The sequence below is a fragment of the Paralichthys olivaceus genome, chromosome 15 (assembly GCF_024713975.1).
Source record: "Paralichthys olivaceus isolate ysfri-2021 chromosome 15, ASM2471397v2, whole genome shotgun sequence".
Taxonomy (NCBI): domain Eukaryota; kingdom Metazoa; phylum Chordata; class Actinopteri; order Pleuronectiformes; family Paralichthyidae; genus Paralichthys; species Paralichthys olivaceus.
Window position 1 is genome coordinate 12,828,794 of NC_091107.1, and position 26,633 is coordinate 12,855,426.

Sequence of the window (26,633 nt, forward strand, 5' to 3'; positions counted from 1 at the left end):
GCTCTGCCAGCAGCAGTGATATCAGCGCTGGTAGCGGCAGGAACCTCCCTCTGTCTCCGCTAATAAATATCCGCTGCCTGCCTGTTCCAGGCATGGATGACGGCTGCAGTCAGACATGGCACTGCGACATTACACCCTCGACCTCAACCTCTCCACGGCAGGTAGGAGGAGCGCGACGCGCGGCAAAACGCGGGAGCCCGGTCACAGTCACTGCAGTGGGGCTGCATGCTAGCTAGCTAATGCCAACGAACTCGCTCGCCTGTCATTGCCCTTCACAGCAGTAGCGCATTAGTTTGGATGAAACATGGCCGATACAGACATGTACACATTCAGTCTTTAGAGCCGCTGTAATGTGAAGCAGGTGGTTGTTTATAGAAATGCGTGATGTTGACTCGGAGGTGTGTGTTCTGTTGTTTTCTGGTCTACACAGAGTCGTTGTTCTGCAGCGGTTCGATACTTCTCCGCCGAACAATGTGAATAAAGTGCATCCGATCCTGCATTGGGTCCAGAGCTATCGGTAGTGGCGCATGATCGGCCATTTTTGTAGTTTTTATTTCGCACGTTCATCGCTCGTGATGCTGCAGAGCCTCAGCATGAACCTGCATGTGTCTAAAACACGATGTGCCTGTTCAGACAATCACCCTCAACTAAAGAAGCGACTGTGTGCTAACACAGCATACTGTTTGAGCTCTGATCTATTTTGTGTTAATAATCAAAGACGTATCTGTTATCTACACGGTGTGTTAATATAGTGACACAGCTTCATATCGTGTTGGGCTGTTTAAAATTGATCATGTGTTTAATAGGAATCTGAAAAACATTATGTAAATATATCTGTTACATTAATATAGTAGAGTCTAAAATAACATAACGTTTCCCTCCTAAATGGAGTGTAAAGCTGCCAACGATGGAAATACTCATCCTGAGTACAAATGTAAACTTACTTATAGAGCATATGGTGTCATTAAATATTTATACCAAGAGTGCTACATTGTTGTTCGGAAAGCAGTAGTGCATAGTATTTAAAAATAAACTTGATTATCCAACATTTACAGAAACAAGATTGGAAGTAAGGAAACGAAATGAACAGAATCTATTCCACTCGATATAAAAAATTATTGTTTAATTAATGAGGTACCAATAATGAAAACTGCAGAGCAAGATTTACAAAAAAAAAAGAGAGAGCACAATAAAGTTTTATCTTCTTATCTTCCACTCACATATTGTAGTTGGAAGTCATGCACTAACGCACTGAAGGAAGGGTTATGTGGTGCATAGTAATGAACAGAGTGAGTTGGAGTTTTATTTTATATTCTTTCACAGACATGTGTGTACACATTGATGCAGATTTTTGCTGCGGAAATTTAACAGAAGAATCGATGCAGAAAATGTGTGCATCTATGTTCAAATTGTTCAAACAAAGAGAATGTTTATATTGTTAATTCAAGTTCTATATAGTTGGTGACTATTTTATTTTATTGCTACTCAACACCAATATTCAACTACATTTTGTATTTCTTCACTGATGCAGATCATTTATAAGTGTAGATTATTTTCTCATTGTTGCGTTCTCTGTGCTTCCCAGTTGACCCTGCGTCGACAGTTCCTGACCTACTGTCCATACTTCAGGAGCAGGAAATGACAGAGACTGTCCATGACACAAATGGACATGGATATCTTGCTACTTTTGTAGGCAAACATGGCAGGTAAGACCAACTGCTCTATGTGTCCCACAATTTTTATACACTTTGTGTTTTATTTGGTGGTACAGCACTGATTTAGGGATTTCCCACTTAGTGTAGTTTATCCATAATATTAGTTTATCATTTTGAATAAAAATGCACATTCCATTTGAATTCTGCTGTATGAGGCCACACTAGTGTTTTCATTAATTAGCCTACCATTTTGAAATCAATCAATTTTAAATCACTTAAAATCTTTAGGGTTCCCTTTTCCTTGTTAGAATAGTGCTCTTAGAAGTGTTTTTGTTGCTTTAGTAGTAGTGGGGTGAATGATAGAACTAAGACTTCAGGGTTGGACATTAACACTGCTGATAATCAGAATGTATCCAGTCCATTAAACTGTCAGGTGATGGCAGAGGAAGAGTGTGAGAACTCATTGGAATGATGCACAACAGGATAGTTCACCTCAGGATGTTGGGTGGAGCTCTCGTTATGTTTAAGCATGCATGTAATTTTACCCATATGAGCCCTATTATGTGGGCATTTTATGAATAAGTAAAATGTTCTGGGCTGCTTGTGATAAAACTCATAAAAGGAAAACCTTTGCCTGCTCTTAGATGTCTAAAGACAGGATCTTTAGATGTGCTGTGACACCGGGCACAGTTGCCACACCGATAATTCTCATCATTTTAAGTGGCTTAAGCTCTCTGTTTCTTTTACGTTGGCCTGTCACTCCTTGTTTTGCAAATCCAGACAAAGACGGGATAATTACAGTACAAGGTGCTTATTAAATTAAAATGTTTTTCTATATTCCATGTGTTCCACCCCTTTTTTGTATTTTACATGTAGGGCTTCCATTTGTATGCATTACAGTTCTTTAAAAGTAAAATTCCCAAAAGTTGTATTTCCTACCAGCAGGTGTAGTGCATACTGCCGATGATTTGCATTAAAATAAAGTAAAATCTCAGCATAGAGGTATGTGTGCGGAGGTATATTTTGTGCATTTTGGACTCATTGATGCTTCTAGCTCCTTAGTGGAGACCTGGCTGGGTGGTTGTGGTCTTGGTGCAGTATGCTGTTTGTCAACATGCTCAGTATGTTCCATTCAGCGAAATTGAAGTTGAATCGTGTGACAGAGAAGCGATGTTTGGTACATCCATACAGAGCATAAGGAGCGAGGTGGAGGATGTATTGAACTTTGAAAACTTTCAAATATTCAAACAGCAAACCTTAAACAGAGATTTTTTTTAAGGCAGGGAGTGAGTTTTTGAAATGGTCGATTCTGGGGTGAATTGTACATTTTGTCAAAATAAATGTACTAAACTAACTTTTTTTGCTTTTCTTTATCTTTGAATTTCTCAGGCTTGTTGTTCTGCGTGTGCACTCCCATGGGTTGGTCACCATTGATCTGCAGTGTTACCAAGAGGACAACATTGCACAACTAGACAATGTAGGTGATTCATAAAATAACATATGATACGTTAACTTTTACCTAAAAGCCTTCTTCATGCTAATAAATGTAAAAAGCATGTGTTGAGAGTAACAGTGTAGAAGTATTCTTTCTGTTAAAGGACACAGTGCAGCATTCCTGCCTGCACATGTTGTCGACTTGCCTTCACGGTCCAAACACTCTTTCCCACAAACTGCACATCTAGTCATCCTCTGGTTGTGCCACCAATTAGGTTGGAATCCCAAGTATATACACAGTGAACAATAAATGAAATAGCTGCTGCTTTCTTCACTGTCAGTGTGTTTTGCCATTGGAGTGTTTCTTATTTCATATCTCTTTAGTTGATGAAAATGTTTCTTCACTCAAGCTTATTATGGTGTCTAAGACTCAACTGTTTGTCTTACAGCTTTTAAATGCACTGGAAAAGAAGCTAAAGGATCTCCTAAAAGGCAATATTACAAGGATTAAAAGGTTTGTAGCTTTGCCAGTGTTGTGGAAAGTTGATGGCTGTATTTCATGCAGCTTGCATGTTGCAGTGATATTGATTAACTGTATTGTTCACCATTAACCCCCTCAGGCTCCCAGCTCTCGTACGAGGGGGAGAAGTTGACCGATACTGGCCAACAACTGATGGCAGACTGATTGAGTATGACTTTGACCGGGTGTTGTACGAGGAAGACTCTGCATACCAAAACATAAGAATATTGCACTCAAAGCAGTTTGGAAATATCCTAATACTCAACGGAGATGTTAGTAAGTGCATACAGTCCCACGGTACATGGCTCATTAGTCATTTTGAGACAGAAAATACTCAGTTTGGTCCCACCAACAGAATAGAGTACACTTATAATTATTCAAGATTAATGTTCTTGATTATACCGGTTGTATGCTGGATGTACTGTATGAATGTGTGTGTGTAAATGAATCATTTACCCTGCAGATCTGGCAGAGAGCGACCTGGCCTACACCCAAGCCATCATAGGTAACGGAAAAGAGAACTATGCTGGAAAAGAGGTGCTGATATTAGGAGGAGGCGATGGAGGCATCCTCGCCGAGGTGGTCAAACAGAAGCCAAAGATGATCACCATGGTGGAGATATCCTTTATGGGTTCTTTAATACTGAAACTGTCTTATGAAATTCCTGTGGAGTGACTCAGGCAGTGTAGTTTTTACCTTGCAGCCTTTTTACCAACAACTACAACAATGCACCTGATTGGTTCTTAACTAAGTGTGCACATTGACCAGAAGGTGATCGACGGGTGCAAGGTGCACATGAGAAAAACCTGCGGCAATATCCTGGACAACCTGAAGGGAGACTGTTACCAAGTGAGTGCTGCATAAATATTCACTGGGTAATCCTGGGTAATTGGAACATGAAGCTGGTTAGTAACTGCCTTTGTTACCTGAAGACAGCTGTTATGCTCAGAGCTGCATTTGCAACAAGGTTAAACCTGATGAATATCTTGTTTTAAAATAAGAAGCTTTGCAAACACTGGAAGTTATTCCCAGATATAAACAGTAAGGCTAAGGCTATAAATAATTATTTTGTATGTATATCTTCAGTATTGAATGAGTAAGATAAAACTAATGTGAGACTGTTTCTGTTTTGCCAAAGCAGATAGAAGTGAATTAGATTTAATTGATGCTGTGGATTCTTTTCCTCATCAAAGATAACAAGACATTGTTTTTATTTCCAATCATCATCAACACCAAGTCTTCTCATGAGAGTGTAAAACATAATCATAAACATCATAACTGGGAATGAAAGAATATTGTAAACTACCAAAGTAATATCCACTGCTCTTTATTATTCGTCACTATCATTAACCCTTTTGTCTGTGTCTGGAGCCGGTAGGAATGACGACTCAGTATTTCCAGTGATCTGATTGGTCAGAGGTGGAGCTGTTGACCTGGTCTTCTATAGTGTCCTGCTCCAGAGTAGAGTCAGCATTAGTAACCATGGTGATTTACCCCTGTTAAAAGGGAGCAAGTTTCATGACTCTGGAAATTGCGTCTCAACTAATTGAAAGAAATTTAAATTTAAGACAAGAGCAAGATAAATGCAAATTGATCGAGCAAGTGTGCACAGTTAGGGATTGACCATGTTTTCCAAATGAAAGGAGTTTTAATAAGTGGACTCTCCTTGTCTTGTACATTACAGATACTGGTTGAGGACTGTGTCCCTGTGCTGAAGAAGTATGTCCAGGAAGGACAGATGTTTGATTACGTAATAAATGACCTTACTGCAGTCCCGATATCCACGGAGCCGGAAGAAGGTCTCTGTATTTTACATATTTAATATGTGCACGTTGTTTATATTTTTCCCCATAACTCTTCATCTAATATCACTTAATGACAAGGTGGAAGCATGTTTTTAGAAATGTCACTCCAAAAATGTTCGTCTGTGGTGCTTCGTTCACCGGGAATCTTCTTAGATGAGTTTTTACAAGCATGGCAAACCTGAATTCTTAACAGTTGTTCTCGATGTCAGATCCCCTCAAAAAGGTTTACGGCTGCTGTACTCTAACAGCCAGATTGATTTTAACCCTTTATTACATAATGGTCCATATTATAACATTTCTGTAAAAAAAAAAAATTGTGATAACTACTGCATTATGTAATAATTTATTACAAAATGCAGAGAAATGTCTGAAGCTGTCTGAAACTGTCTCAACTGGATTTGTTTGTAGACTCAACATGGGAGTTCCTGCGTCTCATCTTAGATCTGTCAATAAAAGTCCTGCACCCGACTGGAAAATATTTCACACAGGTAAGTCAGTGTTTAATATAACATTTAGTCTTGAATTATCAAACAGGGATATTTTCTGAAAATCAACAAAGGGAAAAGATTCTTTCCATTTTTCTTATGACTGAATATTGGAACACCACTTTCAGTTATGGTATATATGTATGTATTTGTATTCTCATCATCAGGGCAACAGCGCAAACATGTCAGAGGCACTGAGTCTGTATGAGGAACAGCTGGGGAAGCTCTCGTGTCCCGTGGACTTCTCCAAAGAGGTGGTGTGTGTGCCCTCATACTTGGAGCTGTATCCTTTCATTAGTTCTATTGTTTTAGATATTGTTTTAATTAGTGCAGTGTCTGTTTGGGGTGATTTTGATACTTGGCCTTGCAGCTTTTTTTCCGAAACTGTTCAAATTACCTGCAGCAAATAAAGATTGGTTGGGGGATTTGGTCTCTGTGAAGCTCGTCTCAGTGCAGAGCCCCAAACTATCAGTTGTTGCTGTTGTCATGATGTGTCATGTTGTTTTCGTGACCAACAGCATCACATATGTTGATGAGTCTCAGCCACTGCTAACCCAAATCCTGGGTAACGATAAGTGTGAAGCCTATAAGATGAACGGTTCTCAAAATATATGAGTCACTGTCCGAGACTCCTGGAACTATTAGATTTAAATAGATGGTTGCAGGTGAGTTATTGAATAGATACAATTTACAAATATATTTAAATAATATTTTACAGTCATGATAGTGTGATATTTATATTATTCTTGTAGATTTGGCCCTTATTGATAACCATGTTCTCACAAACAGCTTTTTTTTTAAATAGCCTGAACCCTTCAGGTTTTTTTTGTCCCAGTTAGTTTTTACAAAACTACAGAAACTCAACTTTACGAAACACTTGTTCATATATTCATTCTGGAACAGGAATATTGCACTTTTTTGTTGTCATTGTGTTTAGTATGATCCTTAATCTACTGTGTCAGATGGGTTTTCTACACCATATGGAAAAAGTAAAGCTCTGGATTTCTGGAGTGTGAATGCTGTACTCCTCTCTCTCTGCTGTCACCTTCAGGTTGTGCTCAGACTGAATTTAACATGTAAATTACACACATCTCAAAGCCGAGAGAAGTGTGTCGTTTTGTGAACTTTAAAAGATTTAAGACTGGATCCGGAGAAGCAAAACAAAAATTCCTGGAGTTCCTGTGATGGTTATAAGTCTGAGTAGTTTATACTTACAAATAACTTCAACCTCTTACCCACAAATCTGTTTTTGAGACACAGATTGTGTCCAAGGTTGGACAAACTGATCCTAAATCTGAAATTCATCGCTAAGGGCAGCCTGTTACTTTAACATCGGTGCAGCTGTAACCACACCTGGACTGTAATTGGCCGCAAAACACTCAGTCTGAACACATCTCAAAGGGCACAATGACAGTTTTATTATCCCCTATCTATCAACACCATTTTACCCTGTTCTTCCTTCTCCTTCCTTTTTGGTTGTCTTTCACCATTGTTTACTACAACTCACGAGTTGTATTTCATTTGTGTTATTTGATTTGGAATGTCCATTTGCATGTACGCTGAAAAAAAACTGTTAGATGTTTAAACACTGATTGATACACTGATAACGTGGTGTAACTCACCTCACAAACAAGTGTGAGTTCTCTTATTTTCTTTAGATTTTTTTTTTCTTGAGTTATGAGCTCAAATTGTGTGATAGGCCAATCTATAGACTAAGCGCAGCTCAAGGGAGTCGCTTTTAAGCTCTAGTTTTGTTACTGCCACTCTAATGTGATTTGATTCTTTCAGGTTGATTCAAGGTGATGTGATCACGCCCAGTGATGACTGTAGTGTTGAAGTCCAAATGTGTTTTAAAAGGGAAACATTTCCACCACTTTAATGCCACCTTTGTGCTTGTGCTGTTTTTATGTCATGTTTTATTAGCACCTTGGTTTCTCCTGATATATTTAAAGTTTTTTTTAAGACTGTATAACGTGCATGTGAAGGACAGTGAATGTAGCTTGCATATACAGTACACAGCGAATCTACACGTGAGCAACCCTGTGGGACTCAGTTACATTTATTTATTATATATGATTTCACCAAATGCTTTTCTGTCCTACTTGAGATGAGACATTTTTGTGACCATTTACAATTAAAATGTTTTGGGGGGAAAAGTGCCTTGCCTTGGTTTTTTAAAGAAATGAATAACTAGAATAACACTGTGTAGAGTTCATACCTCCACCAAGGCCCAACAGTCCTTTCACAGCCCTCAAAAGGAAAAGTAGTACGGATGATGGATGGATGAAAGATTCAACACCCTATCCTTATAAATACTTCATATTACCTTTTCTCTATAGTATTAGAAATGCAGATGCATCAAATCTGAGATATTTAGTTTTTTGGACTATTCAATCATTTAATCCAACATGTGTTCTGGCCTTGTACCATCTGAATATTCTATACTGATAACATCACTGTACAAAGGAATAAAGGCTATTGTATGAAAAATGTATAAAAACCAATAACCATAATGCATTATTTACATTTTGTCATAAAATACATAAATCACTCTGCTTAATTGACATTATATACATGTCCTTCAAAATAAGAGGCATTCTTAGATGGTGTGTTCAGTCCTTTGTGGATCAGGAGGCATTTTGGGTTCTGTACTGTCTGTTGATCTCATTGAGGACCACGTCCATGCCGGGCTCTTCATCCGCTGTGATTGCTCTGTCTTCCAATGGGCTACCTGTAACACAGCACTGCTGTCGTTACCTCTATTAAATACAACATGTCTAACTAAATAGTAACTATATCCCCAATGAGGAGCTGTTTGACAGAAAAAATAAAAGGTGTCAACACAAAATATGTTGGAAAAGCAACATTTAACTTTTACTGATATCCACATTTTCATACACAATAATGTATTAATTGTGATGTTTGGTATCTTGTTTAAAATTATAAACTAGTGAGCTCTCATACTGCACTTTGGGCCAAACACATGTCAAATCATTGTTACAGTAGAAATATTTAATAAGCTACAGCAATAGACAAAACTTATTTAGACATATAATATGGTGGAGTAAAGTCCTGCTGTGAAAACCAACCAAAGCACACTGAGTGTTTTAATGACTAAACCTGTCGTAGTCAAACAGCTCTGACGTAAAATCATCGACTGTCCTCACTTACCGATGCCACGAGTCTGCTCTGAAGTGGCGAGAAAAGAGGAGGAGCTGGATGAGTTGTTGGACTGGGACGACTGAGACGAGTTAAGGGACGTCAGTCTGGTAACTGACGACTTCTTTGTATTCTTCTGTGTTGCAGTACGACTCCATTCTGGGAAGAGAAATTTCACAAGATGTTGTAAATATTGTTATGTTGTTGCTCTGTGACGCAGGATCTTCCTTTTGTGTCTCTCCCTGAGGTTTTAGTGTTGGTTTGGGAGTTTCTCCTCACCGATGTCAATGGTTAATGACAGAGTATGTACAGATTAATTGATTTGTGAATATGAGCAATACAAATACAAATTGATTAGATTTTGATTTGAGATGAAATGTGACATCATTCAGAGTTCAGTGTTTCATTTCTCCCTGCAAGCATGCATCTAATGGCCTTGACTTTGAAAGAGCAGATGTTGATATATGACGGCATCAGGAATCAGACATCGTACATGAGCACTGAAAACGTAAAGGTTAGATTACAGCCAGAATGGTGGATTTGTGAAATGTCACTCTAACCTGAGTTCTCTGCCAGTCTCATTTTGCCGCAGCACAGGTAGATCCTCCACTGCCTCCTCACGTTTTCCTTCACTGCGCAGTGCAACACAAATATAAAGAAACCTGCAAAAACAGAAGCATTTTTTAAAGGCCACAGCAAACCTTTTACAATGTGGAGCATAATGTCATGTCAAATGAAACAATACTTGAGAGCTAGAATTTTCCTGCTCCCCCTGTATGCGACATGCAAAGTCTGTTTGAGTCTTTGTCTTTTCCTTTAGGGGTCTGTTGGATATTTATTTAGGTTTAACTGAAAACTGCCAGTGTGCATAATGTCCATTGTTACTAGATACTGCTCTATTTATACAATTCACAAGGAGAGTGCTATAAGACTAAAGCCTTACTAAAGAAAAGATTGTTGATCATTAACCAGGAGTTTGAATGTTTGATTCCTGGCTCCTCCAGTCAGCATTATAAAGAGTCTCTGGGCAAGAAACTGAACCCTCAATTTCCCACGACAACTGCTGGTAGTGTTTGAATTGTGTGTGATAGTAAAAGCACTTTAAAGGCCCTGAATGAATGTGGGTATGAATTGGTGAGTGTTAATCTGTGTAAAGCTTTGAGTGGTCGATAAGAAAAGAGTTTTTGCGAAGGGTTTAAACGACTGTTGTAAGATTGACTTTAAAAGCCTCAAAGGCAAAACACACACTCAGAAAAAGGTGTTTGTTGAGTTCAGAGCTGGACTCCAGGCAGAGAGAAAGTGTCAGAGTAGATCCTGCAGGTTTGGTGCAAGTGATGATGTATGAATTAGAGATGGAGTATAATAGCTCATCTCCATGCAACTCATTTGGGTAGATAGCAATGGTTCACAGAGAAAATTGGTGCTTTGGTACATTGATCCTAAAAAGTATAAAAAACTAAAATGTTCCTCTTGTTGCTGTGGAGGCCCCATGATTACAAATTCAGGTTTTATTGGATCAACTGTGGTGTGAACCCTCACCTTGCAAGGAGTTGAAGATGGCAAAGAGGTACATGAACGCCAGGTTCACGGGCCCCCAGGCGAAAAAGGCGAAGCCCCAAGTGAGGCCCAGGAGGATGGTTATCCCCAGTACACTGCGCACATCCTGCAGCGTGGTGCGGTGCTGTGCGTTGTGTGGGTTCTGCCTCTTTATGCGACACAGCTGCACCAACACCACAACAAACATGATAGCATTGAAGAGGAAAATGACGCAGAAATAAGCCACCACGGCGACATAGAAGGCGATGTCGTTTTTCAGCCAGCAGCTGTGGGGGAAGACAAGAGAGAGTCATGGGGTTTGATATGTTTTTGCTGTTTTAATTTGACATGTTTGTTGAGTATTTTTCACTTAGTTTCGAAAAACTCACAAGCCATCAGTAGTGCCATCAGAAAACTTTCCATAGGAGACAAGGCCATAGTTATCTTTGTCAATAGCAATGACGATGATGACCACGATCATTGGGATACCCCAGCCGGCAAACGAGAACCTCAGCATGTAGTGTGATACGTAGTTGTTGAAGACCTTGACGAGGGCCAGGTACATGTGGACAGCCTCAAGTCCCATCCAGGTGAAGGAAACCAGCAGGAAGTAGTGAAGGAACCAGGCAGTGGAGATGCAGAGGCCCAAGGCGTCTGGGTAGAGCGCCAGCCAAGCATCAACCAGGAAGACGAGGTTCAGCAGCAGCAGAGCCAGACACAGCTGGATCAGGATTTTGGATGGAATGTCCTTACGCAATTTCCTACAGGGATTAAATGGTGAAGACAATTTGAAATATGCATTTATCATAAATATCTCGACTATTTGTGAAGTAGCACATTCTTTCACTTTAAACCATAAATTAGTTTTTAAAAAATAGTACAACTTTAAGGTAATATGACTTGTGAGGCCACAGTGACCTTGACCTTTGACCTTTAACCTCCCAAAACTAATCAGTTCAAGTCCAACACAGTATTTTTACCAAATTTGAAAAGGTTTCTGAAATCATTGAGAAATCATGTTCACGAGAATGGCACAGACGGACAAGCCATAAACAAATGCCTTCAGCCACTGTCTGTTGTCGGCGCAGAGGCATACAAGCCAATTGCTTCAACAGCAATTATCAAAGTGGATGTGTGTTATCTATGTTTTGGCTCTTAATACACACCCAAACGCCAAGTAGGTAAGGAGGGTGATAGACAAGAAGATGGCAGAGATTCCGCAACCGATGTATGTGATGAAGGTGAGGATGGTGGCCTGGAGAGCATCGGTTACAGGTTGTCTTGAGAGGTCCTGTTTGAAAAACACAGAGAAGTTACAGTAGGGTTTAAGTTTTATTAGCAAACAAAAAGATGCATGAGAATAAATGAAAAAGGATCATCTTCTCACCAGCAGGATTGCAAAACTGGTTAAATGGTTGCAGCCACAAGTTGTCATGTTGTCTGTGCTGTTCAGGACAGAGCAGTTGTCAGGGTTCCAACCACCTGACCCATCTGTTGGGTGAAAAAAAGAGATTTTCATTTTAATTTGTTTATATTCACATCCTTTTCTAATTGTTAAAAAATATTAGAGAAACTTACTATTAAATGTAAAATCCCAGAAAACACACATGGCCTTGAAATCCTTCTGTAGTTTGGGAAAAGGCACAAGAGCTTTTCTCAGTTTACAGCCTCTAATTGGACCTGATGTTGGGAGGGACAGTGTTTGAAAACAGACTCACAGGAATTGGTTCTTTGTTCCTCAAGCGAATCACAACATCGTCCTTCAGTCCTGTGATTGACAGGTTGGCCACACTCGCTCCCAGGATGCCACTGTTTAGTTTGCGTTGTTCACCCAAAGATTTGTCCTGTGAGGCCGTTTAAAGACAACACAAATTAACACTCTGTACAGACAATTGTTTTAATGTGAAATTCAAAAGTAAATGCACCACTTCAGTTTAAAGCACTAAACCTGAAAGAACTCAGTGGTTGTGTGTTTCCATTAACCAATGCAGTTTCAGCTGACATTCATTTTCCAGACTCATATGAGGTCACCGTGACCTTTGACCACTGAAATCTAATCAGTTAATCTTACAACTAGTTAAAATTTAAAGAATTTTACAAAAGGCAGACTTGAGTTTGGTACAGTGTGTAGAATTCTGTGATATCTAGTGTTGAAATTGCATGTTGCAACTGAACACCCCCTCACCTCACCCTTTCCTTCAAACATGAAAAAGAACCTGTGGTAGCCTTTAATTGTCATAAAAACTCAAAAGGTGTTTGGTTTGTCCAGTCTGGACTAATGTAAAAAACATGGCAGCCTCCATAGAGAAGGTCTCCTCGATGTTAATATAAAGTATTTAAATATAAAGGGCATTTTCTAGAATAAAGAAAACTACAATTCAAACAGTTTAGATGAAACGAACAAGTGAAAACATCATGTGGATTATTCTACATAAGATTTCTGCCAATAGTTCCTTTTCACCTAAATCTTACACACTGGACCTTTAAGAGGCCAAAAAGATCTGAGACGAAAGTGACTTTGATATTTGACCACCCAAATCTAATCAGTTCATACTTGATTCCAAGTGAACATTTGTACCAAATTTGAAATTCCCTCAAGTATTTCTTGTGATATTGCCTTCACGATACCAAGCATGTGTTTTGTGAGGTCACAGCGACCTTGAAGTGACCATCAAAATCTAATCAGGTGATCTATGAATCTAATACAACATTATTTTTTTACCAAATTTGAGGAAAATCCCCTGAGGCATTCCTGAGATATGGTGTTCAAAGACAAACATAATGCCTCAAGCCAATGGCTGTCACCAGCAGGGACACATGCAAAACAAAGGTGATAAGAGTAATAAATATCTGTAGGAATCAAAACCCAAAAGTCTCAGCTTCCTGTTTCTCCTCAGCCATTGATAATCAACACCTATGTGTAAATGGAACATTGGTTGACCATATAGACCTGGAACACTGTGCTCTTCTGGTAGAAATTGAACTGCAGTCGAGAGGCCAGCTGCTGTTGCTCTGTGGTCAGGTCCTGTGTGAGGGTGGGGGGCAGCCTGATGGAGCCCTGAGGGATGGAGGAGTCCGCTCTCACGCTCCTCTTTGGCCTGGGATCCCCACGGACCTGCAAAACACAGAGAAACACAGGTTAAACAAACAGATTTTTATCACCATGGATGTTTTTTCACCACTTTTTATTTGGGGCAATTACGGGCACCAAAACAAGTGTAATCCAGGAAGGTACTCATAGACAACACATTAGAAATCATGTTTGAGATTAAAAGAAGTATAGGTTGGCAGTCAGAATTTCTGACCTAGATCACCTTGTGAACGTTTGCAGGCAGAAACAACCTTTCCACATGTGTATAAAATACTGAATGTGGGTGAAATCTCAATGATTTACATGAGTTTTAGGGAACACGTACTTAAGTATGTATTAAGTATGTACACTTTATATTGGAGAACAATTTCTAATCATTAACAGCACTATGAAACTACCAGGGTAATAGACAACACACTATTTTATTTAAAAAAACATAACCAGGACTTTATTCCATTTAAAAATCTCAGTAAGTCTGTGTATTCTGCTGGTGATGTAAGAGTAATAAATCACCACATTCAGATTGTATATTATAAAGTGAAATGTTAATGGTGCCATACCAGTACATTAGTGGGGTCTGAGATGGAAAAAAACGTTTCCTCAAAGTTGCTGCCATCTGCTGGTTTCACAGACAAAGCCACTGCCGAGGCCAAGAGCGACTCAGCCTGATCGTTGAGGACCAGCTTCAACCCCACTGTGTCAATGATCCCTATAATCCTGATGGAACAGAGATGAAATGTTATTGTCCACAGCAGCAATTAACCTACTATTCAGTGAGCCAGTTCAGTTACACTGGTGGTCTCCAACCCCCGGGGCCACAGACCTGCTACAGGCCACACTATGAGGAAAAAGTGATCTGGTGAATAAAGCCGCAAACTCCTGCAGTTTTTGATGAGGTATTTCTATGGTAGAAGTATGTTAATGTTGTGAGGAGACAGTAATGGAATGTGGAGAACAATTCATCTCCACTTACAGCTACTCTGTTCCCCTTAGCTGGGCTGACGGATGGGAAAAGATTATAATTTGTTTGTTCATGATAAATATCTTGTTGTTTATTTTCCATAAATTATATAGACCATGTTGGCAATTTAACTTAAGGTTAATTATCTTGTGGGTAAAAGTTATCAGTCTTGTGTGCTCAAGATATTTTTGTGTGGGAACAAGTTATTATCTTGGGCTCACAAGATTAAAAAAGAATCACCTGTTGGCACTTTAGAGGCTCCGTGGTCTGCCACAAATGTGTCAATGGTTGGGAATCACAGTCACGTCATCTCATTTCTACAGCAATGTAAAATGTGTCGGAGAATGTTAATAAATGCACCTCCTGGAGGAGTCCGCCAGCGTCTCAGCAGAAGCACCCAGCAGATTGCTGACAATGTGGACGGATGTGTTTCCCAGAGCCAGGCTGATGGTCGGCCCTGACAAAAGATCCTCCAGCTGAGACACAAGCTGATCCACCTGGCTGGAGTTCAGCCTGGACACGTCTCTGGTCATCTCCAGCAGCGCGTCTGCTTGGCTTTCAGCTGCAGGTTATAAAATACAGACCGGATACTGTTGATAATGGAAACTTACATGTTGAAAGTGGTTCACAGTGCTGAGGTGATAACAAACCTGACTCAGTTGTGGTTACATTTGCTGGGGTTGTGGTTGCATTGAGTGTTGTTGTCACTGTGACATTAGCAGCGGTGGTGGTTGCATTGAGTGTTGTTGTCACTGTGACATTAGCAGCGATGGTGGTGGTGTTGAGGGGTTCAGCTGTCGTGTTCAGTGGGGATGAGGTTCCGTTCACAGTCGTGGTGGTGTTTGGTTGCACGGTCGTCACGTTTGGGCCGACTGTCGTGGACGGCATGTGAACACACTGGTTGTCCAGCTCTACAACCACATTTTTCCCATCTTGACTATCAAGAAAAAAGGACAAATTGAAATCTTACATTGGAAATATTTGTAAAAGTTTAGAATCATCTGTGACATTTTGATCTACAAAATCCAGATGGTATAGAAATCGTACAAACCAGGAGAAGGTGAGAGGCTCTTCTGCTGTCGTACAAAACATATGAGGCGTCAGGTTACTCTTCTCCCATGTGAACTGTGGATTGTCACTAGCATTTGAATTCCCACATATTGCTGCAAGACATGTCAGATAACACATAAATTAGGACTTTTACATGATACATCAGATTTTTTTCTTGACTGTATGAAGTGATTTTGAATGGACTTGTTGCCCTATGATTTTATAATATACACACCTGCTTGAGTCACCAGTCCATTAAAACTGATTTTTTCATTGAACTGAAACAGATTCGTCACCGCTGCCGACACGTTGCAGATAGGAACCTCGTAAGCTAAGTTTACGATCACTTTGCAGCTTTGAAGACTGGAATAAAAAGAAAAAGTCAGAGGGGCACAGATTTTCAGTCACAGTTAAAATATGTTGTGTTGTGTTTTTTAATGAGTACTCACATTGCTCCTGTGCTTTCACAGAACACATTCACATCCTGTGTAGAAATATCCATTTTAGCCATCTCAAGTGTTTATATATACTTTATATAGATTATGATTTGTTTTGTGTGCTTAAGCAAAACGTGCGACCATAGTGTCTCAAGTTGTATTTATATGGACAAAATACAGTATCAGGATATTCTAGCTTAATTTTACATAGTAGGAGGAAGTGGATATGTGTCATCCATCTTTATTTACAGTCTATGGTTTTGCAAACACTCAATTATAAACACTCTAATAATAATCATAAAACTCAGAATGATGATGTGTTGCTGGCTGATTACCTTGTATTCCAATAGAAAGGTGGAAAAAGGACATTGAAACCTGCAAAGGAACATTATAAATATTGGGAATTATTTTCAATTTATTGTTATATAGTTTGTTTTGTATAGGCTTGAAGAATGGGAAAACTTACTCTGTAGCTGGAGAACAGATTGGTGCTTCCTTTATGTTAGAAACCTGTAAAAAAATATCACATTTTGATGCAAAATAGAAATTAAAGTCAAATACTGAAACCTAAACTCATGCATGTATGTATGCTCTGTGTGTGTCAGGGAAACTTACCTTAGACAAGACATATGGAAAGTCCACCTCTGGACTCTGTATTGATATTTGAAAAGTGTAGTATGCATCTAAAAACAAAGAAGAAAAGGTAACTTCTAAAAAGCTTTCAGATAAAATAGATCTTGATAATAATCTGGTAGTTTAGTTTGCTGATAAAACACTAACCAATTTTGCTGCAATACGTAGAGCAGCTGCAGTTCTTCTCTTTTTCAGAAAATGAAGTAAAAATCATATTAGTTTACTGAGTCAGTGTGAACAGCACAACAGCAAAACATTGATTTTAAGTTCATCATCAGTATTTAACCAATGTTATTGATTTCTTTTTTTCAAACATGATTTTAAATTTGATTCAAGAGACACAAACACTTTCGGTTGGAGATTGTGTCACAACATCTCCCAGTTTCCAATCTGACTTAGCTGTAGCTTCATATTGACCATGTAGACATATGTGGTATCAAGCTCCTCCTCCAACTTCCACCAAGAATGTGACAAAGTGTATTTCCCAAAATGTTGCACTGTTTCTTTGAGGGCTTAAAATAGTCTGTTTATCCTGATACTCGCGATTGCGCATGAACGTGAACATGGCTCCAGGCTGAGGAAAACCGTGGACATTTAGGCTAAAAACATGTTTTTTTCTAGTTGGGACACTTCGATAACACCACTAGAGCACTATGGAGGCACTTTATGTTTTTTTCTGTTCTTTTCTTTTTTTAATTTGAAAAATCAATCCCCAAATACTTCAGTTGTTTGGATTTGGCTGCTGCTTAGCCCTTAAACTCCAAATGTTAACACTTGACCCACCCCTCCATCAGCATAGCGGTGAATAGATTATGAGTGAACTATCATTTTTGGGTGAACTATCCCTTTAAAATGACACAAACAATCTTGAGGAAAATTTAATTTGATGTTTACTTTGAATTTTGTTTTTTCTTTGTTTGGTCCATGTCCTATCTACTAACATGGAGGAGCCGGTATTCGTGATCTGTACTGATGCCAGCCACCAGGAGGCGGTGGAGCTGAACTGGCAGTCATGACTACTACCTTTACGGTCTACGATGCCTGTCAGGCCCCGCACAGGGAGAAGGAAACCCACGGGCAGCTGTTACTATCATGGCTGACGGAAGAACCATAGAGTGTGAAGAACCTGTCCGGACGGTGCTGCGCCTCCTACAACAAGTGGACGCGAGTATTTAATGTTCAAGTAAAATACAAACCGGTCATTTCAAAGCCTCGAGGCTGGCTGGTCGAGTTTGTTCGGGCAACAAGCAGCTTTCACAAGAAGCAGAGTTTTACAGGTAAGTTCGTCGAGGTTTGTGAAGGAGCCTTGTTGCTGCTTTTTGTGAACAAAGTCGTGTGAGATTGTGTGGAGGAGCTGATATAACACATTCAACCCACCAGGACATTTTGTTTGGGAGAGTGCTCTTTTTATGCGGGAGGAATCACTGTCTGTGCAAAATCCAGGATTTCATACAAACGTGAGGACTTTTTTCAAAAAGTTGTTATTAGCTAAAACCAGCACTGAGCATCATCATCATCATCTGACAACAGACGCGTCATCAAAGAGAAGCAGTTGGTTAATGTGATGTATGTGTTCATTATTTTAGAGTGGGCCACAAAGGAAAAAACAAAATTAGTAATTATTGATTAGTTGAAGAAAAGTTAAAATGTGTTATTGTGTGTAGATCATTGACAAAAATCCAAATTTGGTACATTTTGAATTCAGGAGGTGGTTGAACACTTCCTTTACTCACTTGGTTGACAGTTAGTTAAGTTGCCTTGATCTTCCACATATGCAGCACCGGACTCCTCACTGGTGAGAGATGAAACCATAGTTCATGTGAAGTGTGCCTGTTAGACCCATAGACTGTAAAGAAAGATGGACACCATGGCAGCTCCCCAAAAGTGAAGCCAAAGTGTCTCGATTGCCATCTAGTGGCTGGCTACAGTACAGGTCATAAATCCTTCCTCCTGCATGTCAGCTGATGGGATATGTAGCAAATCAAAACATGTAGCAAATATTTTGGAATGATGGTGTCTGTCATTTTCACACTGATTTGATGTGCTCATTGTCTGTGAAGTCTGGTTTTGATGGTGAAACATCATGATTGACAGCTGAGACTGACTCGCGATTGGTCTAGCTTTGACTCTGGCAGTGCTCGTATCTTCGTGTTGTGGAAACATGTTGTCTGCCTTTTATACACAGTCTATGATAGCCCCCAAAAACCTCATAACATTTTTAAAAAATGCACTGGCAGTAGTGTAAATTAACCTTAAGATTAATGTATGAATACTGCTTGAAAGAAAAACACTAATAAAGAAAATATATCCAAGCGTCATTGTACTCTAGTGTTTCTTGTCTTTTTTGAATAAGTTTAGACGTAATGAAAACACAAACTTTATGAATACTTTAAAGTCTTACCACGATGCACTGCCTGGACCATTGTAAATGCACCGGTTTTTCTCCAGTGGGTTGCAGCTATTTGGTATCAAACCTGTTCAATGAAACAGAGGGTTAGTTGCATTTACTTTTTAGGTTGGTAATTGTGTAACTGAAGATTATTTGGTTCCTCACTGATTCTATCTGCTATTTTTCCTACTACCCGGACATCAGGGGACCTTCTACTGGCCGCACAGAGAGTACTGAGGATACAGCATGGAGACACGGCCTGGCTCAGCCGCAGCGTCACAATACACTTTGTGTTTCTGAGGTATAAGGTCAGTGTTAGCAACAAATACAGTGTTTGCACTCACTTTGCTCAATTGAAAACAGTGTGTTGTGTCACTTACTTTATTGCTGTCTTTTTGCTGCATGAAACCTCACTTCCCTGAGAAAACAGAAATTAATCTTCATTAACATGATGGTTCTCTTCACACACTATGAACTACATGTACATTTGAAAGTTAACTTACTTGAAAAAGACCAGTTGATCTTCTGAGCCTTCTGAAACATAAATTGAGGCAATATTAATGAAGAGCAAGTTTGAGTTAAGTCTGCAGTGAAGAAGTTTTTAATGAGTTTTCTCTTGGAAATGAAATTCGTAGGTTTGGTTGCTACAGCCTTACTTGATCTAATCTGTCTAGTTTAACTGTCTCTACTTCTGCTGCTGATACATTTCTGCCTGTCACAGATAAACATGTCAATAATTTTATGACATATATAAATCAAAGAATCCTGCATCTCAAGGTTTAACTTGAGGGAATTAGGTACATGTGTCACCATTTTGTGGGCACAGTTCAGGTTAACACACAGTGTCTGCTTCATCTTAAAGGTCAGTGTGTAAGATTTAGGTGAAAGGAAACTATTGGCAGAAATTGAATGTAGAATAATCCTCATGATGTTCTCACTAGTTTGTTTCATCTAAATTGTATGAATTGTAGTTTTCTTTACTGTAGAAAAGGCCCTTTATATTTAAATACTTAAATATTTGCATTAAGGGGGTCCTCTCTACAGAGGCCGCCATGTTCTTTACAGTAGTCCAGACTGGACAAACTAAACAACTTTTGAGTTTGAACTGAAGTTCAACACAGGTTCTTAGTCATGTTTGGAAGGGGAGGGTGAGGAAATTCAGCTGCAACATGCAACATGCACTAGATATCACTACATTTTGCACACTGTACCTTTAAGCCAAGTTTTGACCTTAGGAGCTCATTTCAGATGTTTTGAACATGCATTGTTTCTAGTGCTTGTCTACTTCCTGATCAACAGCAGCACAATTAGATTCTCCACCATGTGCAAACAGGTTTTGTAGTGTTAGCTCCATTTATAATCAGTGTTTCCTGCGGCTGTGGCAGCCTGCCATTTAATTTGTCCTGCCACGGTCTCATAATGATCCAACATTTTTCAGCATCTTTCATGAAAACATGAAACATTTTGAGCCAGAGCTCTCTCTGGCGAGACAAATTTATGGACAAAATAATTAATTAATTAATTAATTAATGATTCAAAGTAATTTATGTATTAAATAATTCATTCATTTATTCATGAAATGGTTTGTTTTCCTTAAAGAAATCAGTGTTGTGATACCTGGCTGCTGTCAGGCGGTTACTGATTTGACGAGCTACCCGCTCCTTGTTTTTATTCGATGGATTTGGCTTCCGTGTGATGATGGTTGAAGAAGTTGTCAGGTTGCTGCTCAGCGTTGGATCTGCTGTGGTGGATTGAGTTGTTGTAGCTTTGTTGGTGCTCTTGAGCGTGTTTGAAGCTGTAGCAGTTGTTACAGTGTAGCTTTGTGATGTTGCTTCTGTTGTCGTGGGTGTCGCCTCATTTGACGTGCTCTTAGATGTAGTTTGTGTAGGGGCAGCTGTTGTGTAGTTTTGTGATGTTACTGCTGTCGTTGTGTGTGCCGTCTCATTTGACCTGCTTGTAGATGTAGTTTGTGTAGAGGCAGTTGTTGTGTTGTTTTGTGATGCTGCTGCTGTCATTGTGGGTGTCGTCTCATTTGACCTGCTTGTAGATGTAGTTTGTGTAGAGACAGTTGTCGTTGTGTTGTTTTGTGATGCTGCTGCTGTCGTTGTGGGTGTTGTCTCATTTGACGTGCTCTTAGATGTAGTTTGTGTAGAGGCGGTTGTCGTTGTGTTGTTTTGTGATGTTGCTTCTGTCGTTGTGGGTGTCGTCTCATTTGACGTGCTTGTAGATGTAGTTCGCGTAGAGACAGTTGTTGTTGCTGTGTGGCTTAGAGACACGCAGCTCTCCAGGTTGTTTGTGAACACTTGGTCAAGCTGTAGAAAAAGAACATGATGTTCATTACATTTGATCATAGGATACATATAGACATCATAAAACTTTAATAAGCAACTTGTCAAAAACCAGTTCCCCAACATACCCAGGTCTGGATTTCTGATTCCTCCTTCTTCTGTCCACTGACATCCACAGTGACGTCAAGAGTATAGTATGCTGTCATAATAAGCAAGGACAGAACATAGTTTGGGGAGACATAATTAAAAAATTATCAAAGTCAATGCAGCATTGGATATTCTTGAATCCAAGAATTTAACAGCCAACACAACATTTTTAGAATAAATTGTCACCACTTAGCCCAAACATCATCCACACCCAAAACCCACAGAACACACATTTGTTACATAGACCAAGTTATAGTCTTCATGACTAAAGTTGATCTCATAGGGCAGTGTCAGGTTTTTTCAAACCTCACATTAGCTTCATGGTTTTTACACAGAACAAGGAGTTAACCTTTTCACTGAATGAAAGAATGAATCGGCCATATGTCAGTATCTGATGTAAAAATTTGCAACTCTCATTTATTGTTCTAAAACTATAGCATGAAACTACTAATGTCTAAAATATAAAAAGTGACAGTGCACCATGTGTGCAGTGTGACCAGCAGTGATCAGAAATTTTGACGAACAGTAGTAGTTTGTCAGAGGTTGAATTAGACGATTGGCCTTTTCTGACGCCAGATGTTTGAACTGGAGTAGAAGTGAGGGGCAGTGACAGCTTCAGTAAATTTACCGTAGGTCGGTGTAGCTGCTGTAGAGAGGGTCAGAGGAGAAAATGGAGCAGTGGAGGTGGAATTACAGGAAGTGTCACCTGATGGGAGAAAAGGAGTATCATCAGTCTGCATAGAAACACATGACAGATTCTATTCAAACTTCAGTGACATGACTTCAGTTTCATGGTGATGAATGTGACCCACAGATGGAAGACACTGGACATCCACACAATGTTTTATGTATCAGATTCAACACATTCAAATTTCGAAATCCTGTGACGGATCTGTATGTACTGTTGATTTGTGGGAGATTTTAAAGACATGTACATCATTATTGTAATTATTAATTACTGAGATAATACTAGAACTACTGTTCTACGGTTGTATACATCCACCATCCAGTGAAGTTGACCACTGAAGTGACCATCCACTGTTAATCAGGTCATCTTTGAGCAAAGGTGAAGGTTTGTCCCTGATATATCACATTCACAAGAACATGAGGACCTTTGACAGTCAAATTCCAATCGAAAAATTCCCTCAAGTTGTTCTTAAGATATTGTGGTCAAAAGAACAGGATGGATGGACAACAATGAAAAATAGACAAAAATACAAATCAATTTATACATTAAATAGATAAATAAATAGTCCCAGAATATAGGACCATTTCCATTTGTTCCATTTTGTAACTTGAAAGTTCAAATGTAAGTTGCCTAACATGGTTGAGAGGCTCAGGTAGACATTATGTGACAGTTGCGCAAAGTTGTTGAAACACACTTTCATCATATTTTCCACTTTGTTGAAGGAAGAGGCTTTGTGAAGTTTTCTCTGATTAGGAAAGAGATAACAATCGAACTAGAATAACAGGTTACTACAACAAATTAGAATGAAATGTAAATATTTGTGTGTGTGTGTGTTTGATGAGCATATCACCTGTGTCACACAGTTACAGTTAAACAATTGAGTTCTTGATGAATGTCAATGCTCCATTGTCTGCAGACCTTTTTTTTTTAAACCTAACTGATGTCAGTCCTTACCTGTAAGTAGGACAACCAGTAGTATCTGCAACCAGTGTAGGTGCCTGACACGTGAACCAGGATTCTTCATTCTGTAGCAAGTAGCAATTATAATACATTAAAACATTTTTCAAATTTTTTTTTCCTGGCCCACAATGAAAATGTACAGTTTAAGCTTCATTGTAGTGACATGTTGTGATTTCCACACCTATTGTTTCATGACAGTCAAAGAAAAGCGTCACAATGAGTCATATGAAAAACTTGAGGAACACCTTCGCCTTATCACGCCCATGCTAATAAACGCTGTACATCCGTGATTATATACGTCTGTAAGTTTTCTTTTCACGTCATTGTGGCCATTAACCTTATCTCGTATGGCCCTGAAGACGTACGTAACACCAAATTAAACACTTGAATGCATTCCTGTCCAGACACACCTTTAGGTAAAAGAAAACAAATAACCTTTATCTCAACTGTGGCGAACTGCCAATAGAAATAATACAGGCTGAGTTTCCATCAGCTCAGATTTATTTTTATGTAAAAAATCAAACACTCCATTTAATAAAATAATAACTCAAAAACTAAACAAGCTCTTCAAAATGTGAAATCAAACAAATGTATCCATTTTTACATTACATATCATTTAGCCTTGATGGTAAAGTTCTCTATAAGTCTGAGCATCACTGTACCACCACATTGTAGCAGGTGCATCCTCTTCTCTGTTCCTCAACATATTATCAATAATAAAAGAGTCAAAGAACAAGATAAGACAAAAACATTCAAAAGTTTTAAATGTGACCTGAAGAAATTAAAGATTAAAAAATCTTGCAATGTTAAAGAAAAAAAATCCTGTATAAACCCCCAACACACCAACATTTAATGGGTTCTTCTCTGACCCACAGCACGTCCTTCTGCCAAGTTTGGTGGAAATCTGTTCTATTGTTTTTGTGTAATCTTGCGGTAAGAAAAAATCTAAATGTGATTTGAAACTAGGTTAAAGGGTAAATATAATGTTCAATGGAATTAAGACTTATTTCTGTATTTAAATAATCTATCTTGGTGAATTATTCTGAATTCAACTACTTCCCGAATGAAGACAAAAAAGTGACATACACATACACACACACACACACACACAAACACACACACACACACACACACACACTGTTCACAGCTTTACCTGACAGAGGCGGCAAATGTTTTCCAGCATGAAGATCCACCAGAGTAAATCCCAGGAACTTTCATGACTTTTTCTTCATTTCCATGTAGCATAACATCTCCTGGGTAAAATCCAAACTTGAAAACAAAGTAAGACCAACAAAAATGAGATAATTTCTTCTGTCAATAGACACAGACCTGGTTATTGAACCTGGCTGGCTGCTGTGTGCGTTCAAGCCGGATATACAGCTGACATTTGCTTTTGAAGTGCCAGCCTGACAAGTCACTCGTCGCCTAAATCCACTTTACCTTCAGCAAGTCTCTATCAAAGTTCCAGCCTCTGTACAGGAAGTTATTTAGATAAGTACCAGATCAGGAAGGTGTACTGTCCTCTACTGTCTACTGATGAGCACACACTACTATTGTCCCTGTGGACGAGGTATTTTGAGATTTCTTTTTTGTTTGGCAGTAAAGTTACGCCTCAGGGTGTGTCCTAACCTGGTGAGTGTTGTCACTGATTGAAATGACTGTAAACAAGAGTTCCCTGGGTAACTCTGCAGGGTTAAAAAAAGAGTCCTGGCATTGACACATTCACTGTTACGTCAGAAGAAGCAAAGCATTGTGTCTAGGTAGGGTTCTGCACCGGCTTTTCAGGACTGTGAATGGGGAGGAGCTTGTTCCATCGCTCACCGCCTCATTTATCTGTCATTGTTGTGGTGCTCAAACTTGTATATGACCAGATTAAACACAGCTGCACCCTGAACAGCGAGTGCATTGCAAATGGAAGATCGCAGTTGTTTATGGCACAATAAGAAGATGATGATTAAAGACAATATTGAGATAATTGGAAAATAGATTTGTATCCGAATATAAATCCATAGCCTTCCGCCAGAGGTCAAAAATGGATAAAAAGAAAATGCTGGTGGATGGAGGAAAGGAATACAGAGTGTCATCCTTGAAAGCTTTGTTTTTTATGAACTAAAGCAGATTTTTTCCATCTGTAAATCATTAAACCTAATTTATGAACATTAAAATAGTAATTTGTACATTTTAAATCTTTATAATTGCAGTTTATCTTATATCTTCTAAATACAAATACATTTGATGATTTCAGTTTCCTTTTGATTTGAAAATCAAGAGTATCCAACGCTGCTGTTCTCTGTCTGTACACCAGGGGGAGTCCAGAGGGCAGAGATACCAAGAGACGTTGATTTGAATGTTTTACTATTTAATTCAGAGCGTTCGGAGACAAATGACAGAAGAGCAGATCAAAATATTTTCTTTAAAGACCAACAGCGTCTGAGTGGCCTCTCTTATCTGTTGTAAATTAGATGTGGGAGGTCGACAGTCTTTATCTGTTAAAAAGACCAGTTTGTTGGATTTAGGGACATTTAGTGGTAAAGTTGTGCATTACAACTAAATGAATACCCCACCTCACCACACTCCTACAAGAGAAGCTACAATGCAAAAGGCCGCTTTAAAGCCTGTGTTTGGTTTGTCCATTCTGGGCTGCTGTAGAAATACGGAGGTACAATTTGGTGTGTTCTGTGGAAACGGACCTACTGTCAGGGTTGCCAGGTCTTTGGGTTACTTTTGAAATGTTGCTGCCAGGCTGAATTTCTTTTTCATAGTGATGAATGTTTTATAAAATTTCCTCCAAATCCTACACACTGGACCTTTAATGATCCTTGTGCATGTTGTCTAGTCACATCCTGTACGTCAGTGTTTTTATGGATCTAAAATGAGCCACATGTTCGCAGACATTGTTAGTGGTGTCATTATGACCCAAATAAATACATGACCCTTTATTCCTGTTAGTGGAGCTCTGGCACCACATTGTGGGGATTATTTGCACTGTAGCATTATCAGCATAACACCGCTGATGACTCTGACATCCTGCTGGCCTCATGTGCCACTGCACAAACGTTATACAACTGAGTATAAGTGACGTCACGGTATGTAATCCCCTCTCTCCATGTTTTCTCCTACTTTCCAATCCTCATCCATTCATGTCTGTTATACAAAACATTGTCAATTCATGTATTGTATAAATTAAAATTGTAATGACAAATCTGATTGGGATATTAAAACACAGTCACTATTTTCTGACTGAAGCATCTATAGAATAAGAAATACCAATATCAATTAATCAAGGCGTAATGTAGAAATACAAGCCCCTCACCACAACCAGCACATGAAAGATTACATCCTGAGTCACATGATATATATCTATGTATCATTATTATTGTAGTTGTGTATTTTAT

At 39.1% G+C, this 26,633-nt stretch overlaps 2 protein-coding genes across 5 annotated transcripts; one reads left to right on the plus strand and one right to left on the minus strand.

Annotated features, from left to right (window-relative positions):
* sms (spermine synthase) lies at positions 1-8,055 on the plus strand. The gene is made up of 11 exons (XM_020085750.2): positions 1-161; positions 1,586-1,706; positions 3,045-3,132; positions 3,539-3,603; positions 3,710-3,885; positions 4,073-4,227; positions 4,369-4,458; positions 5,294-5,408; positions 5,823-5,902; positions 6,067-6,182; positions 6,862-8,055. The coding sequence occupies exons 1-11, from the start codon at positions 116-118 to the stop codon at positions 6,890-6,892; spliced, it is 1,083 nt and encodes a 360-aa protein (XP_019941309.1). The 5' UTR covers positions 1-115; the 3' UTR covers positions 6,893-8,055.
* On the minus strand, positions 7,943-24,836 carry LOC109628386 (adhesion G-protein coupled receptor G2). 4 transcript variants are annotated; one of them, XM_069539965.1, is made up of 31 exons: positions 24,679-24,836; positions 24,392-24,507; positions 23,233-23,303; positions 22,219-22,296; positions 21,572-21,642; positions 20,773-21,467; positions 19,659-19,689; positions 19,536-19,573; positions 19,321-19,451; positions 19,168-19,240; positions 18,500-18,558; positions 16,914-16,952; positions 16,749-16,816; positions 16,600-16,643; positions 16,469-16,508; positions 16,146-16,180; positions 15,932-16,059; positions 15,698-15,809; positions 15,297-15,583; positions 15,007-15,208; positions 14,246-14,402; positions 13,545-13,709; positions 12,313-12,438; positions 12,173-12,218; positions 11,982-12,085; positions 11,761-11,885; positions 10,984-11,355; positions 10,598-10,881; positions 9,619-9,720; positions 9,071-9,217; positions 7,943-8,630 (listed from the first exon to the last, which is right to left on the minus strand). In XM_069539965.1, exons 2-31 carry the CDS (start codon positions 24,481-24,483, stop codon positions 8,527-8,529), a joined length of 4,026 nt encoding a protein of 1,341 aa, XP_069396066.1. In that variant the 5' UTR covers positions 24,484-24,507; positions 24,679-24,836; the 3' UTR covers positions 7,943-8,526. The 4 variants fall into 4 exon arrangements, with proteins under 4 accessions (XP_069396066.1, XP_069396067.1, XP_069396069.1 ...); XM_069539966.1 differs by having other exon boundaries at positions 24,392-24,491; positions 24,568-24,816; XM_069539968.1 differs by having other exon boundaries at positions 20,773-21,105; positions 21,193-21,467; positions 24,392-24,816.
* Positions 24,837-26,633: the final 1,797 nt, after the last annotated feature.